The sequence below is a fragment of the Lepus europaeus genome, chromosome 19 (assembly GCF_033115175.1).
Source record: "Lepus europaeus isolate LE1 chromosome 19, mLepTim1.pri, whole genome shotgun sequence".
Lineage (NCBI taxonomy): Eukaryota > Metazoa > Chordata > Mammalia > Lagomorpha > Leporidae > Lepus > Lepus europaeus.
Genome location: NC_084845.1, coordinates 59,809,378 through 59,826,255, shown reverse-complemented (window position 1 = coordinate 59,826,255; position 16,878 = coordinate 59,809,378). Strand labels below are relative to the sequence as shown.

The window sequence follows — 16,878 nt, the reverse complement described above, 5'->3', positions numbered from 1 at the left end:
CTAGCCCTTCCAGACTATGGGAGACATCTTTTACCTTGTTTTACTTCTTCTGAAGCCATGGAGTCCCCCACCTCAAAATCTGAGCTGATCCTCTTCCTGAGAAATCGTAAGTACAGCTCACTGCGGGCATTCATCAAGGTGACCTCAGTCAGGATGGGATCCAGTTCCCTTTGACACACAGAGCAGAAGCAATGAGGAGGACACTGGATCCCTCAGCACCAAAATCCCTAACTTCCCCTCCCCAGTGGACCAAAGGTCAGCTTGGTCATGCAGTCATGTGGTTGTGCTGCCTGGTTACAGCCAGACACAGCTGTCAACCACTTTGTTCACTTACCTGTTTTACCTGAGTCTTTCATCTCTAACATTATGCAAGGCCTAAATAAGAGGTTGGTAAGGTATACTTTCTTTTGTGCTTCTTTTATGTTTACACTCATTAACTTGAATGGGAGGGTGAGAGAGACAGACAGACATATCTTCCACCTGCTAGTTCACTCCCCAAATGCTTTCAATAGCCAGAGCTGGGCCAGACCAAAGCCTGGAGCTGGAAATTCCATCAAGGTCTTCCATGTGAGTAGCAGGGGTCCAAGCGTTTGATGTATATTCTGCTGCTTCCCAGGATGCACTAGCAGGAAGCTGGACTGGAAGTAGAGTATCTGGGACTCAAACTGGCACTCTAATACAGGATGTGTGAATTTTAAGTGTCAGCCTAAACTGCTACGCCATAACGCCTACAACTTTTTGTGGTTTAAATAGAAATTATGCCTCATGTGAAAGAAAATATAGCTTTCCGATCTCTAATGTAGCCCAGATGGGATTCTAGGACATACTCTTAAACGGTCATTCCCAGCACTGGCCACCCTCTGCAGTGCCAGCATCCCATATGGCCGCCAGTTCTAGTCCCAGCTGCTCCACTTCAGATCCAGCTCCCTGCTAATGTGCCTCAGAAAGCAGCAGCAGATGACCCAAGTTCTTGGGCCTCTGCACCCATGTGGGAGACCTGAATGAAGCTCCTGGCTCATGGCTTTGGCCTGGGCCAGCCCATTTAAGAGAATGTCCCAGGATCCCATCCTGGCTAAGCTGCGGCCCTCTGGAAAGTGAACCAGGGGCCAGCACTGTGGTGTAAAGCTGCCACCTGCAGTGCTAGGATCCCATACGGGTGCTGGTTTGAGTCCCAGATGCTCCACTTCCAATCCAGCTCTCTGTTGTGGCCTGGGAAAGCAGTGGAGGATGGCCCAAGTCCTTGGGCTCTTGCACCCGTGTGGGAGACCCAGAAGAAGCTCCTGGCTCCTGGCTTCGGATTGGTGCAGCTCCAGCCATTTCAGCCATCTGGGGAGTGAAGCAGCAGATAGAAGACCTCTCTCACTCTCTGCCTCTGTAACTCTACCTTCAAATAAATAAATAAATCCTAAAAAAAAAAAAAGAAAGTGAACCAGTAGATGGAAGACCCCCCCCCCATAATTCTGACTTTCAAATAAATTAATTTTAAAAAGCTACCAGCAATAATCTATTATTCTTTATGAACCACACATATGTTACATTTATACTTCTGTTTATATATCTTCCACTACGAAATTAAAAAAAAGTAGTTGAGAGACTACTTTAAAAACATGAACCACATTATAATTCAAATTCCTACGGGCGGAAGAAAAGAGGATTATTACCTTGGTTCAATTTTTTCTGATGCGGAATTTCTCATCAGGTTGTTCTGGACCTGTCGGAACTGCAATATGCCACAGAAATGAGAATACTCTTGCTGGTCTTTCCAAACTTTTGGTTTCAGGGTTAGTTTGCTCATTAGGTTTACCTCTCCTTTAGGTCAGAGGTGGGCTTTCAGGATGATGAACCAAAGATCTGCTTTTGGTTTATGTGCTAATGCTCACCTCTATTATTGCACTTAAAGTAATGCCAATGGTGTTCCAACAGATTGCTGTCTAGAGTCTACTAGTTTGGGGATTCTATAAATACAATTGTATGAGGCTATCTCTATTTCTATGTCATACTTTTACTTTTTCTGCTTAAAAGAATGGAAACATAAGGTTTTGACAAAGCAAACATTTTGTTTACCACTTAAGGAACTAAGGGGAAAGTTCAGACAAATTATTTGACATTCAGTACCACTTTGGGAAACAAAATTCTCACATTGTCACCAGGGGGCGCTGCTGCACTTTCTATGATCATTGGTCTAATGTTTTCTGTCCTTTCAGGAAGATCAAGTTCCTCCTCAGTCTTGTTCTGAGGCCACAATCATCTTGACAACACTTCAAGCTGAAAGTAAGCTGGTATCAATGCGTAAGATGCAGAGGTCAGTCTGCATTCAGCGTTTATTTTTCTCCTGCCTGCACCACCCTTCTTCATTTTTTTCCCTTCAATTTATTCGACTTAGTGTGCCTGGTTAAAGCTGCTTCTGAATGGCCTGTTGCTTCCCCTGCTCACCTGCTGGTGGTAGTCCCTCTGCTTGATGAACTTGTCTACCACCTTCTCTACCTGCCTGTCACATTCCACCTGCAGATATTTGATCAGGGTAAAAAGTCTCCCTGGCCCATAATAGGTTTCCACGATTGGTTGATGAGTCTCCACAATGCGGGCAATCCCTAGAAAGAAGGAAGTGAAAAGATTGGCTTCCAAATGTTTGTCCTACAAAATAAACTCCTTTCTTCCATACAGGACTAACCCAGAGCCTAATCAAATCCTTTTTAGCTGCTTTACCTCCCCAAATGAACATAAATAGCTCTGTTAGTGGTAGAGGTTGCTAAGCATGATTGTAAATATGCACAGTGTTTAGTATATCAGCAGGCATTTGAGAAGTTATATATGAATGTTTTCTACAGTAGCTTCTTTGGAAATCAGCATCATTCTCTTTCTGGTGCTTTATTTTGGGGTTGAATTTACCATAAAGTTTAGGTTTTGAAAGAGAAGATCAAAATATCAGAGACTAATCTTTTCTAATCATACACTGAATCCAAATGTTAACTTTGCAATAAATTGAGATACGTGAGCTGCAAGAAGGGAGAGAAGAAAGACTAGTAGGTGGGTGTCAGTTGGAAATGTCTCCAGTCTCTCCCAAGTGGAGAAAGCTTGCCTTCAAACAAGAGAGTGAGTGTGTCCGCAAAGATGACCGCAGCTCTTCGATCACTCATGTCTGTCCCCAGCACCAAGAGCAGGTTCTCTTCAGCTTTACTGGCCACCTGAACAAAGTAAAAAAATCCACATGTGTTTTTTTCTTTTTCTTTTTTTTTTGACAGGCAGAGAGTGGACAGTGTGAGACAGAGTCAGAGAGAAAGGTCTTCCTTTTCCGTTGGTTCACCCCCCAATGGCTACTGTGGGTTAACACCCTGGCTTGAAGCGCCAGCATCCCATATGGGCACCAGTTCAAGACCCAGCTGCTCCACTTCTGATCCAGCTCTCTGCGGTGGCCTGGGAAAGCAGTACAAGATGGCCCAAGTCCTTGGGATCCTGTACCCACGTGGGAGACCTGGAAGAAGCTCCTGGCTCCTGACTTCAGATCAGCGCAGCTCCGGCTTTTGTGGCCAGTTGGGTCATCAGATGGATGACCTCTTTCCCTCTCTGCCTCTCATCTCTCTATGTAACTCTAACTTTCAAATAAATAAATAATTTTTTTTTTTTTAAAAAAAGAACTTCCCCTCAGGCAGGACAAGAGACTTGAGCATGGAGGTGGTTCCTTCTTCCATTCAGAGATAAAAAGAATAGTTTTCTTCTCTTTGAAAAACACGGACTGTCATTAGTGAAGGCAAAGAGTTCCCAGTTTCAATAATCTTCTCCAAGTGTAACTTGTTATCAATCACAGTGCTTTGTTGAGCCTGACAAGGAGTCTAAGTACTGTGGAAGGATAGAACTCATTTCTAGGTCTCAGATGGCAAAGTACTGATAAAAAAATGCCATAAATCAGTTGTTTTAAAATTTTTACTTAATTTTTTAGAATGAGTAAAATATACTTAAATGTTCAGAAGGAACAAAGAAGTTTTCAGCAAAGTGATTATTCTTCTTACCTGGATCTCTTGGTCTTCTAATTTCCCCTTCCCAAAATATCCTATGCTTATGCAATCATGCATCTTTACTGCCACTTCCTTCATTTTCTTTTTTTTTTTTAAAGATTTATTTTTATTTATTTGAAAGACAGAGTTAGAGAGAGAGGTAGAGACAGAGAGAGAGGTCTTCCATTCGCTGGTTCACTCCCCCATGGCTGCAACGGCTGGAACTGGGCTGATCCAAAGCCAGGAGCCAGGAGCCAGGAGCTTCTTCAGGGTCTCCCACATGGCTGCAGGGGCCCAAGGACTTGGGCCATCTTCTACTGCTTTCCCAAGCCATAGCAGAGAGCTGGATCAGAAGTGGAGCAGCCAGGACTAGAATCGGCACCCATATGGGTGTCAACATTTCAGGCCAGGGTCTTAACCCACTGTGCTACAGCACTGGCCCATATTTTATTTATTTTCATTTTATTTGAAAGGCAGGTAGACAGAGACAGAGAGAAATCTTCCATTTGAAGGCTCACTCCTCAAATACCCATAGTAGTCAGGGCTGGAGGCCGGTGTGGAATAGTGGGTAAAGCCCATGGCATATGAGCACTGGCACTGGTTCAAGTCCTGGCTCTTCCTCTTCCAATCCAGCTCCGTATTAATGACTTGGGAAAGGCAGTGGAAGACGACCAAGTGTTTGGGCCTCTGCCACCCATGAACAGCCAGGGCTTGAACTAGCCACCCATATATGATACCAGTGCTGCACGCCACAGCTTTAACCCATTAAGCTACAATGCCTGCCCCATTATTATTATTATTATTTTTTAAGGATTTATTTATTTATTTGAAAGAGTTACAGAGAAGAAGATCTTCCATCCACTGGTTCAGTCCCTGGAAGCCCTCAATGACCAGGCTGAAGCCAGAAGCTTCTTCCAGGTCTTAGGCCAGACCGAAGCTAGGAACCAGGAACTCAATCTGGGTCTCCTACATGGACAGCAGGGATCCAAGTACGTGGGCCTTCAGATGCTGCCTCTTAGGATGTGTATTAGCAGGAAGCTGGATCAGGAGTGGAGGAGCTGAGACTTGAATCAGGCACTCCAGTATGGGATGCCATCTTCCCAAGTGGTGACTTAACTGCTGAGCCAAACGCCACCCACCACATTTAAACAGGAATGACAGCAGACTGTTCTGTACCTCGTTTAATTTAACAAGTCACATGTTAGTAAAATACATCAGCATTTATGGAATTGTCTCATTTGAAAAGTTTAACGGATTTTTTTTAAAGGCAGAATAATGTTCCATTCTAGATAATTTTTCTGGGGGAGGGAAAAAATGGGGATGGCCATATTAATATATAGTTAAAATACCCAGGCTGGAGTTACTGTGCAGTGGGTTAAGCAGCAATGGCAGTATACCATAATGGATACAGGTTCCAGTCCTGGCTGCTCCACTTCTGTTCCAGCTCCCTGCTAATGTGTCTGGGAAAACAGAGGAAGATGGCTCAAGGGCTTGGGCACCTGCTACCCTCATGGGAGACCCAGTAAGTTATAGGCTCCTGGCTTCAGCTTGGCCCAGCCCTGGCTGTTGCAGCCAATTAGGGAGGGAGCCAGTGGATACAACATGTCTTTCTCTTCTCTCTGTTTCTTCTCTCTGTGTAACTCTTTTAAATAAATAAATAAATTTAAAACAAAACAAAACAAAAACCACAAACCCTCTGCATACAGGCCTGCTGGATTTGCTTCTCTTCATCTAAGGGGTCAGGATGGGGAAGCCCTGAAATGTTAACCAAAGCCTGTTTCTTCTCAGGACTGATCTCCAGGTGACCTCACCTCTCTTGGGTCAGTATGGCTTATTTTGAGACTCAACCTAACCAAGAACTCTTTTAAAAGAGACAGTTCTGGGGCCGGCACTGTGTTGTAGCGGGTAAACTGTCACCTGAAGTTCTAGCATCCAGTTCAGGCCCTGGCTGCTCTACTTTCTATCCAGCTCCTTGCTAAAGTGCCTGGGAAAGCAGTGGAGGATAGCCCAAGCACCCACCCATGTGGGCAACCTGGCTCCCCACTTCTGATTGGTCAGCTCTAGCCATTATGCCCATTTGCGGATTGAACCAGCAGATACAAGCTCTCTCTGTCTCTGCCTCCCTATAGCTCTGAATTTCAAGTGAATAAATAAATCTTAAAAAAAAAAAAAAAAAAAACCAACTATGGAACAGTAGGTTAATTCTCCACCTGTGGCGCTGGCATCACATATAGGCACCAGTTTGAGTCCTAGCTGCTCTACTTCTGATCCAGCTCTCTGTTATGGCCTGGTAAAGCAGTAGAAGACAGTCCAAGTCCTTGGGTCCCTGTACCTACATGGAAGACCCAGAAGAAGCTCCTGGCTCCTGACTTTGGATTGGCCCAGCTCCAGCTGTTGTGGCCATTTGGGGAGTGAACCAGCAGATGGAAGACCTTTCTTTCTGTCTCTCCCTCTCACTGTCTGTAACTCGCCTCTCAAATAAATAATAAATAAAATATTAAAAAATTAGTTATTTCTAACAGCTTGGAAAAGGTGATCCAACTTGTCAGAGAAGTTGAATTTTAATTTTCCTATATTTTCACCTCGTGTTGGAAATAAGCATGTGTCACCTGATATCTAGGCCATGCTTAGCACACAGTAGGCTGACAATGGGTGTGTTGAACAGATGCATGCATCCAGTCCTGCCAGGCCATAGTGACAACAGAAAAGGCAACCATATTCAGAAGAGACAAAGTAGCCACAGAAACTGGACACAGCTGGGCCCCAATCTGCAGGCAGAGAATCATGATATAATCCTGTCAAGAAACCAGCGTCTATACCTGTTTGCAAAGGTATTCTGAGAACTTGCTTAATCCCTCTTCATGCAAACCCAGCAGTGGGAAGATCTTGAAGAAGCGCTCCACCTGGGGCAGATCCCCTTCCTTGGTGGCAATCGCAAACTTCTCTGCTACAATGGCTTTGAGACGCTGCTCAGCTTCCTGCAGCAATTTCAGGTTGGCATCAATCATGCTCCCTGCTCAATGGAGAGAAAATGAGAATTAATGTAAATAGTACCCTGTCAGGTCCATGCTTTGTGCACCACAGGAATTCATTCTTCAAATATGAAGGCACTTCAAAAAGCTTATGAAAATGGAATTTAAATTCTTTTTTACTTGAGGCAGATGGGAAGGGAGGATGGGGAGGGGAGGGAGGGAAAAGAGAGAGAGAAATAGAGAGACAGAGACCGAGACAGAGAGAGAAAAGGACAGAACAGATAGACAAGGGCTCATACCAGCTGGTTCACAGCCAGGGATGGGGCTGAAGCTGGGAATCAGAATCTCAATTCAGGTCTCCCACATGGGTGGCAGGAATCTAATTAACTGAGACATCACAGCTGCTTCCCAGGGTCTGCATCAGTAGGAAGCTGGATTCAGGAGTAAGAGGCAGGAGCTGAACACAGACTCTAACGTGGAATGCAAGCAACATAATCCATATGGTAACTGCTAGGCCACATGCCTGCCCTGATAAGTGGAACTGAAAGATAACGTTTCTTTTGGTGCACTTAGGATGCCTGCATCCTATATTCGAGTGCCTGGGTTCCAGTCCTGACTTAATTTCCTATTCCAGCTTTCTGCTAATGTGCCTCCATGAAAGCAGCAGGTGATGGTTCGGGAATGTGGGTCCCTGCCACCCAGGTGGAAGACCCAGACTGAGTTCTGGGGTGTTGGCTTTGGCCTAGTACATTCCCAGCTGTTGTGGGCATTTGGGAAGTGAACAAGCACACAGAAATCTCTCTATGCATATCTGTCTGTCTCTCTCACTTTCAAATAAAAATAACCTTTTTAAGTATCACAGTGTTCACTGACAGATACAAGTATATAAAATCAGGGTATGAACATGAATTGATAAATTAAGTAGACTTAATTTCCATACTATAATAAAAGGGACCAATTCAACTTCCCACCATGTTTCACACCCACCAAAACCTCTTCAAGGGCATTACTGATCTCTTAAAACTGATCAGTTTTGTGCAAATAAACCATGTTCTTTTTTTTTTTTTTTTTGACAGGCAGATTGGACAGTGAGAGAGAGAGAGAGAAAGAGAGAGACAGAGAAAGGTATTCCTTTTCTGTTGGTTCACCCCTCAGTGGCCGCTGCGGCCGGTGCTCTGGCCGGCGCACTGCGCTGATCCAAAGCCAGGAGCCAGGTGCTTCTCCTGGTCTCCCATGCGGGTGCAGGGCCCAAGGACTTGGGCCATCCTCCACTGCACTCCTGGGCCACAGCAGAGAGCTGGGCTGGAAGAGGAGCAATCGGGATAGAACCTGGCGCTCCGACCAGGACTAGAACCTGGGGTGCCGGTGCCACAGGTGGAGGATTAGCCTATTGAGCCGCGGTGCCGGCCAAACCATGTTTTTTTTTAAGGTTTTTTTTTTTTTTTTTTTTTTTTTTTTTTGACAGGCAGAGTGGACAGTGAGAGAGAGACAGAAAGGATTTCCTTTTTTTCCGTTGGTTCACCCCACAGTGGCCGCTGCGGCCGGTGCACTGCGCTGATCTGAAGCCAGGAACCAGGTGCTTTTCCTGGTCTCCCATGTGGGTGCAGGGCCCAAGCACTTGGGCCATCCTCCACTGCACTCCCAGGGCACAGCAGAGAGCTGGACTGGAAGAGGAGCAACCGGGACAGAATCCGGCGCCCCAGGTGGGACTAGAACCTGGTGTGCCGGCACTGCAGGCGGAGGATTAGCCTATTGAGCCACAGCACTGGCCACCATGTTCTTTTAAAAAGACTTGTGTGGGGCCAGCATTGTAGCATAGTGGGTAAAGCTGCCGCCTGCAGTGCCGCATCCCATATAGGCACCGATTCAAGTTCCAGCTACTCCACTTCCCAGCCAGCTCTCTGCTGTGTCCTGGGAAAGCAGTAGAAGATGGCCCAAGTCCTTGGGCCCCAGTACCTTTGTGGGAGACCCAGAAGAAGCTCCTGGCTCTGGATCAGCTCAGCTCTGGCTGTTGCAGCCTTCTGGGGAGTGAACCAGCAGATGGAAGACCTTTCTCTCTCTGCTTCTGCCTCTCTGTAACTCTGTCTTTCAAAATCTAGCACATAAAGCCCATGACTAGAGGTAGAAATACAGGCAATACACTATTATGCCAACAATCATCAATTACAATTAAGAATTTTTCTGTAACAACCAAATACTGTAACAGTCTAAGTATCACTGAGCAAAGTACATTTCTACAGTATTCAGTGTTGCTATTCAGGTTTTTATTTTTATTTTTTAAAGACTTTATTTATTTACTTGAGAGGCAGAAGGACAGAGAAAGGTCTTCATCCGCTGGTTCACTTCCCAAATGGCCACAACTGCTAGAGCTGGGCCAATCCAAAGCCAGGAGCCAGAAGCTTCCTTCAGGTTTCTCATGTGTGTACAGGGGCCTAATCAACCACTTAGGCTATCTTCTATTGCTCTTCCAGGCCATAGCAGAAAGGTGGATGGGAAGAGGAGTAGCCAGGACTAGAACTGGTGCCCATATAGGATGCCAGTGCCACAGGTGGAGGCCTACCCCACTACACCACAGCAAACCACTATTCAGTTTTTTTACCTAACTCAACATACCCTATGGTAACTGGAAGCAAAGAAGGTCCTTGCGATAGACTACCTTTGGGGCTGGCACTGTGGCATAGCATGTAAAGCCACTGCCTCCCTGTATGGGCCCCTGCACCAGTGTGGGTGACCTGGAAGAAGCTCCTGGCTCCTGGCTTTGGATAGGCCCAGCTCCAGCCATTGCAGCCATTTGGGGAGTGAACCAGCAGATGGAAGATCTTTCTTTCTCTCTCTCTCTCTCTGCTTCTATCTTTGTGTAACTCTGCCCTTAAAATAAATAATTAAAATAATTAAATTTTTGAAAAAAAAAATAGACTGCCTCTGCTTGAGAACTTATTCCTTATTTATTTTTATTTTTATTTTTTAGATTTATTTATTTTATTTGAAAGGCAAAGAAAGGTTTCCCACATGGGTGCAGGGACCCAAGGACTTGGGCCGTCTTCTACTGCTTTCCCAGACCATAGCAGAGAGCTGGATTAGAAGTGGAGCAGCTGAGACTCGAACCAGCGCCGTAAAGGGATGCCGGCACTGCAGGTGGTTGCTTTACACGCTATGCCACAGCTGGGCCATTATTTATTTTTAAAATTTATTTTGTTTACTTAAAAGGCAGAGTTATAGAGAGGGACAGATAGAGGTATCTTCTATCCACTGGTTAACTTCCGAAATGGCTGCAATGGCTAGGGTTGGGCCAAATGAAGCCAGGAGCCAGGAGCTTCTTCTGGGTCTCCCCTGTGGGAGCACAGGCCCAAACACTTGGCCATCTTCTGCTGCTTTCCTAGGTGCATTAGCAGAAAGCTGGATTGGAAGTGGAGCAGCACCTGGCTGTTCCTCTTCCAATCCAGTGCTTTGCTGTGGCCTGGGATAGCAGTGGAGGATGGCCCAAGTCCTTGGGACCCTGCAACCGTGTGGGAGACCCGGAAGAAGCTACTGGCTCCTGGCTTCAGATAAGCGCAGCTCCAGCTGTTGCGGCCACCTGGGGAGTGAACCAGTGGATGGAAGACCTCTCTCTCTCTACCTCTCTGTATAACTCTGGCTTTCAAATAAATAAAATTAAAAAATAAATAAAATGAATTTAAAAAGGAAGTGGAGCAGCTGAGACTCAACCCGGTGCCCATATGGGATGCCAACGTGACACATGATAACTTTACATGCTATGCCACAACACCGGCCCCTGCTTGAGAACATAAGATGCAATTATTGGATGCTGTAATGTACTATCTAAACAATAAAGATACATGCCCAGCTCAACAAGTAATTCTTTTGAAATATATTTTAATTCGAAAGTCAGAGTAACAGAAATCTTTCATCTGTTCGTTCACTCCCTAAAAGACTGCAATAGCTGGGGATGGACCAGGCTTGGCTTAAACTGCTATGCCACAACACCTGCCTCAGCTCAACAAGTATTTGTATACTAGGGACCAGCACTGTGGCATAGCAGGTAAAGCTCTCACCTATGGTGCTGGCATCCCATATGGGTGCGGGTTCGAGTCCTGGCTACTCCACTTCTGATCCAACTCATTGCTAATGGACTGGGAAAAGTAGAAGATGGCCTAAGTGTTTGCCACCCATGTAGGAGATACAGATGAAGATTCCTGGCTCCAGCCTGGTCCAGTCCTGGCCATTGTAACTATCTGAAGAGTGAACAAGTGGATAGAAGATGTCTGTCTCTCCCCTTTTCTCTCTGTAACTCTTTCAAATAAATAAATCTTTAAAAATTTGTACTCTGAATATACATTTGCATGAAATAAGCATGAAATAAGGCCAGAAGGACAGGATGAGTCAAGATCCTGGAATGCCCAGAATACAAGGCTAAGAATTTCACTTGTAAGTAGGCAATTAGGGCAAGTACAAACATCGATTGCCCCAACAATCTGGATTCAGTTCCTTGTCCATACAATGGGAGTAATATCGGGGCTGACACTGTGGCATACTGGGTAAAGCTGCCGCCTGCAGTGCTGGCATCCCATATGGGTGCCAGTTCAAATACCGGCTGCTCCACTTCTGATCCAGCTCTCTGCTATGGCCTGGGAAAGCAGTGGAGGATGGCCCAAATCCTTGGGCCCCTGCACCCGCGTGGGAGACCCAGAAGTTCCTGGCTCCTGGCTTTGGATCGGCACAGCTCTGGCTGTTGTGGCCGACTGGGAGTGAGCCAGAGGATGGAAGACCTCTCTCTCTCTCTGCTTCTCCTTCTCTCTGTGTGTAACTCTGACTTTCAAATAAATAATAAATATTTAAATAAATAAAATCTTATAATAAATTGGGAGTAATATCTGTTCTCTGATGGTATAGGACCTATACAGGGTCTACTACTAGACAAGGAAATGTGTCAGTAGATGCCTTTTTATCCGTTGAGTTTGTCTAGCTCAGATTACAGGTGCTTATAACTCAACTAGGAGTCAACAGGGATGCTGTTGCTAGGATGCTGACCTTCTTTACCCTGGCGGCTCAGCTCAATGACTGACTTGTCCAGGCATAAGTAGCGATGAATGTGGGCTGCAGCCTGTTCATAATCTTCATTCCTCAAAGCAGTCTGAACTCCATCCATGCAGAACTTCAGGTCTAAGATGTCATCAGCTCTCTGAATGGCCTGATAGAGGCGGTTCTGCAAAAAAAAAAAAAAAAAAAAAAAAAGACTTCATGCTTAGAAACAGTGTCTTAGTATTTCAAAAGTCACTCTTCAGGAGTACATTTTTGACACTGAAGTTAAGACGCCACCTTGGGACAACCACATTCCATTTCAGAGTCTCCTGGATTCAAATCCCATATCCACTTCTGATTCTAGTGTGCTCCTGAGGTACACCCTGTGAAGCAAAAGGTGACTGCTCAAGTACCTGGGTCTGGGCCACCCACTTGGGAACTTCAACTGAGTACAGGGCTTCAGATTTAGGCCTGGCCCAGCTCTGGCTAATGTGGGCATTTGGGGAGTGAACCAGCAGATAGAAGAACTTGGTTTGTCTGTTTCTGTCTCCACTTCAAGTAAATAAATGAATAAACAAATAATTAAACAAACCTCTTCAGAAGGTAGGGTGATTTGGGAGATGAATCTGGTAACCATAGGTCCTTTTCAGCTTTCACTGGCAAACTCACAAACACCACCATTACCACTCACAAAACTGCTACTGCTGATGATGATCAAGACCCCTGACAGGTTCCACAAAACTTTATTAATGTGGTCAAATCACTCATTTTAACAAAGCAGGAAAAGGCATAATCCATATTTCTCCTTGGCTTATTTTGTTAAATTTATAAGTAGGGGAGCATGCATTTGGGCTAGCAGTTAAGATACTCAAATCTTTTATCAGAATGTCTTTGTTCAATACCTGTCGCTGGCTCCTTACTCCAGCTTCCTGCTAATGCAGATCCTGGGAAGCAGCAGTGATGGTTCAAGTGATTGACTTCAGCCACCAATGTGAGAAAATTAGATTTAATTTCTGGCTACCAGCTCTGGCCTAACCCTGGATATCGCAGGCATGTGGGAAACAAACCAGCAGATGGGAGGTCTCTCTCTCTCTCTCTCCCTGTTTGTCTCTCAAATACATAAGTTAAATGTGTGGTTAGTGTTGTGATAAAGTAATCTTTGCTGAACCTAAACAAATAGATCAGGAAGACTCATGCCATTTCATGGGGGCAAACTAAGGCTGGGATTGACTTGTTCAAGAAGCCAGACCCTGTGCTATCCAGTATAGTCTCCAACATAGCAGCGGACATTGAGCACTTGAAATGGGGTTAGTACAAACTAAGATGTGTATGTGTAGTAGACACTTTGAATTTCAGACTTAGTACAAAACTAAAGATGGTAAATTATCTAACTAATATCATTTTATATTAATTTCATGTTGAAATGGTATTATAGATACAATGGGTTAAATAAAATATATATTAAAATATTTTCTCTGGGCTGGCACTGTGGCACAGCGAGTTAACACCCTGGCCTGAAGCGCCGGTATCCCATAGAGGCACCAGTTTGAGTCCTGGCTGCTCCTCTTCCAATCCAGCTCTCTGCTATGGCCTGGGAAAGCAGTAGAAGATGGCTCAAGTCCTTGGGCCCTTGCACCCGCATGGGAGACCTGGAAGAAGCTCCTGGTTCCTGGCTTTGGATCGGCGTAGCTCCAATCATTGCGGCCAGTTGGGGAGTGAACCATTGGATGGAAGACCTCTCTCTCTCTCCCTCTCTCTCTCTGCATCTCCTCTCTATGTAAAATAAATAAATCTTAAAAGAATATTTTTTCATTTATTCCTTTTTAACTTTTTAAACATTTATTTATTTATTTGAAAGGCAGAGTCACAGAGAGGCAGAGGCAGAGGGCAGGGGGAGAGAATCTTCCATCTGCTGGTTCACTCCCCAAATGGCTACAACAGCTGGAGCTGTGCTGATGCGAAGTCAGGAGCCAGGAGCTTCTTTTGGGTCTCCACTCTGATGCAGGGACCCAAGCACTGGGCCATCTTCTACTGCTTTCCCAGGCCATAGCAGAAAGCTGGATCAGGAGTGGAGCAGCTGAGACTTGAACCAGCACCCATATGGGATGCCAGCACTGCAAGCGGTGGCTTTTCTCACCACACCACAGCACTGGCCCTCCTTTTTAATTTTTAAAAATGACTACAAGGGGCTGGTGCTGTAGCGCAGCAGGTAATTGTGGAGCCGGCATCCATATGGGCACTGGTTCAAGATCCAGCTGCTCCACTTCCAATGTAGTTCTCTGCTATGACCTGGAAAAGTGGTGGAAGATGGCCCAGGTCCCTGGTCCTCTGGCATCCACATGGGAGACCTGGAAGAAGCTCCTGGCTTCTGGCTTTGGATCGGTCCAGCTCTTGCCATTGTAACCACTGCAGCCACTTGGGGAGTGAACCAGCAGTTGGAAGAACTCTCTTTCTGTCTCTGCCTCTCTGCAACTCAGCCTTTCAAATAAATAAATCTTTTTTTAAAAAAATGGCTATGTGAATATTTAAAATAAAATAATTTAGGAAGTTCATCTAGATTTCTTCTTTTCCAATCTGGGTGACTTAAACATTTTTTGGAAAATATTTCATTTACTATTTGAAAGGAAGATTTCAGATACAGAGAGAGAACAGAAAGAGGGAATTCTTCCATTCACTCATTTACTTTGCAGATGGCCACAACAGCCTGGGCTGGGCCAGGCTGCAGCCAGGAGCCAGAAATCTCATCTGGTCTCCTACATGGGTGGCAGGAAGCCAAGTACTTACCTCATCATCTGCTGGATCCCAGGCACATTAGCAGGTGATTGAATTAGAAGTGGAGTAGCCAGGACTGGTGCATGCATCCCAGGCAGCAGCTTAACCTGCTGTGCTACAATGCCCACTCCCATGTAGATGGCTTTTCTTTCATTTCGTTATCTAACTGCCTTGGCTAGAACTTCTAGTACAATGTAACACACAAGGCAAGAGCAGACCTCCTTCTTCATCTTAGGAGGAAAGCGTCACACCTGTCACCAGGAAGTATGATGCTAGATTTTTCAGTTACCCTTTACTCGGTTGAGGAAGTTCTAGTCTATTTGTTGAGTGTTTTTATTATGAAGGGGCACTGAACTTTGTCAGGTGTTTTTTCTATGCTTATGAGATGGCCATGTGGTTTTGGACCTTTATTGATACGGTACATTAACTAATTTTCAAATGCTAAATAAAACCTGCACTGCTAGAATAAATTCTACGTGTCATAGTATATAATCCTTTTTATACAGCTGTTGGATTTGCTTTGCTGATGTTTTATTGAGGAATTTTATGTCTACAATTGTAACAGCTATTGGTTTGGAGTTTTTGTGTGATATCTTTGTCTGGTTCAAGTAGCTCATATTAAATTTCTATTAGATGGTGCTTCTCTGATGTATGTGGCTTTTTTTTACTGCACTCTACTAACTCAAACAGCAAAATCTCAATGGAATTACCTTGGCCAGGTCAAGCTGACGGACTTTGCTGGACACGTTCTCGGCTAGGTTGCAGGTAAATGTGATCATTCCAGCCAGCTGCTTTGCATCTCCCTCAATCAACTGCAGGTTGGGACTGGAGACACACATGGTCAGCACACACACATCCATAGGCATAAGAGACAAAAAACTTTTTATGTAAATGGAAACTATGTCTTCTACTTCTTTTGTCCCTCTCTACAACTCATAGTTCAGTTCATTCTACAAACAACTGTTTCTTGAGTGTTTTACTGTAAATATAGATTTATATTTAACAAAACAAATTTTAAAATTACAAAGACATCCCTAAATAGGGATGGCTAAAGAAGTGGAGAAAAGATTCCCAATTGCTAAGTAAGCATAATGTGTACTAACCAACAATCTGAGAGGATGCTGAATTCAAAGCACAACTGTAATGACTAGCAAATATACAAAGTGCATAAAAACAACAGTTCTCAAACCTGAGCTGTACATCAGAGTCATCTGGTAGGCTTGTTAAAATACACATTCCTGTCTCCATCCCCAGAGTGATTCAGTAAGTTTGGAGCAGGACTCCAAAATATACACTTCTAAAGAGTTGTACTGCTACTCCAAGGACTCTTTGAGAACCACTGAACACTTAGATATTCACTTTTCCTTGCAGTAAGACTCTTCTAGTTTTCAAACTCAACTGGAAGTTTATTATAGAAAGTTAGGAAACATGATAACTTATGTAAAAAACACTGCTGGCACTTACAGTAGATCTTGCTAAGATGCATATACTTACCCCATTCGGTGGAGAGTGACCATCTTACTTTCAATAGTGCTTTGCTGTTCCAAAAGAGCATCCAGCTCTCTCTCTACCACTTTCTGAAACACAGAGAAACTAATTGTCTTCAGAATGGTTACAAAGATACTTTTAGTGATGGGTAAATCCATTTCAAATTTCTTCTTACTTTCCACTACACTGCCCTTGGACATTAACAAACAACACTTCATTTCTGTACTGATCATACTGCATAATGTTTGCTACCTATATTTTACTCCATCTAACAGATGAGTGTCATATTGGGAGGACACAGGATTTTTATGCATTAGCAGAGTGATTAACACAAGAAGGGATTTAAAATGAAACAGCTAAATAAATGAAATTTCCCAAAAGGTGTCTCACGCAAAAAATCTCTTCTTGGTACAAAGTCAGAGGGGATAAATATAATTCTCAGGTCGTTTCCTGTGCTACCTCACTTCAACTAACCTTATGTTTCTTCATCCATAATAGAGAAATGCCTACATTATAGGACTGTTGGGTGAGTCAAGCAGGCTAAGATACAAAGTGTTGAACACAGTATATACCAGATAGTTCAACAACCTTTCATTTTAGCTACACATTTTTTTTGGGGGGGGACCAAACTCTTC

At 44.4% G+C, this 16,878-nt stretch overlaps 1 protein-coding gene across 1 annotated transcript in view; it reads right to left on the bottom strand.

Moving 5' to 3' along the window:
• The window catches only part of COG4 (component of oligomeric golgi complex 4), a 34,755-nt gene that overhangs the window by 16,018 nt on the left and 1,859 nt on the right, over window positions 1–16,878 (bottom strand). The window contains exons 2-9 of the mRNA XM_062176389.1: window positions 16,250–16,332; window positions 15,466–15,580; window positions 11,993–12,167; window positions 6,812–7,005; window positions 3,080–3,185; window positions 2,434–2,591; window positions 1,662–1,720; window positions 35–168 (exon numbers count right to left, since the gene is read on the bottom strand). Coding sequence (XP_062032373.1) covers window positions 35–168; window positions 1,662–1,720; window positions 2,434–2,591; window positions 3,080–3,185; window positions 6,812–7,005; window positions 11,993–12,167; window positions 15,466–15,580; window positions 16,250–16,332 — 1,024 coding nt within the window. The remainder of the gene's footprint in view (window positions 1–34; window positions 169–1,661; window positions 1,721–2,433; window positions 2,592–3,079; window positions 3,186–6,811; window positions 7,006–11,992; window positions 12,168–15,465; window positions 15,581–16,249; window positions 16,333–16,878) is intronic.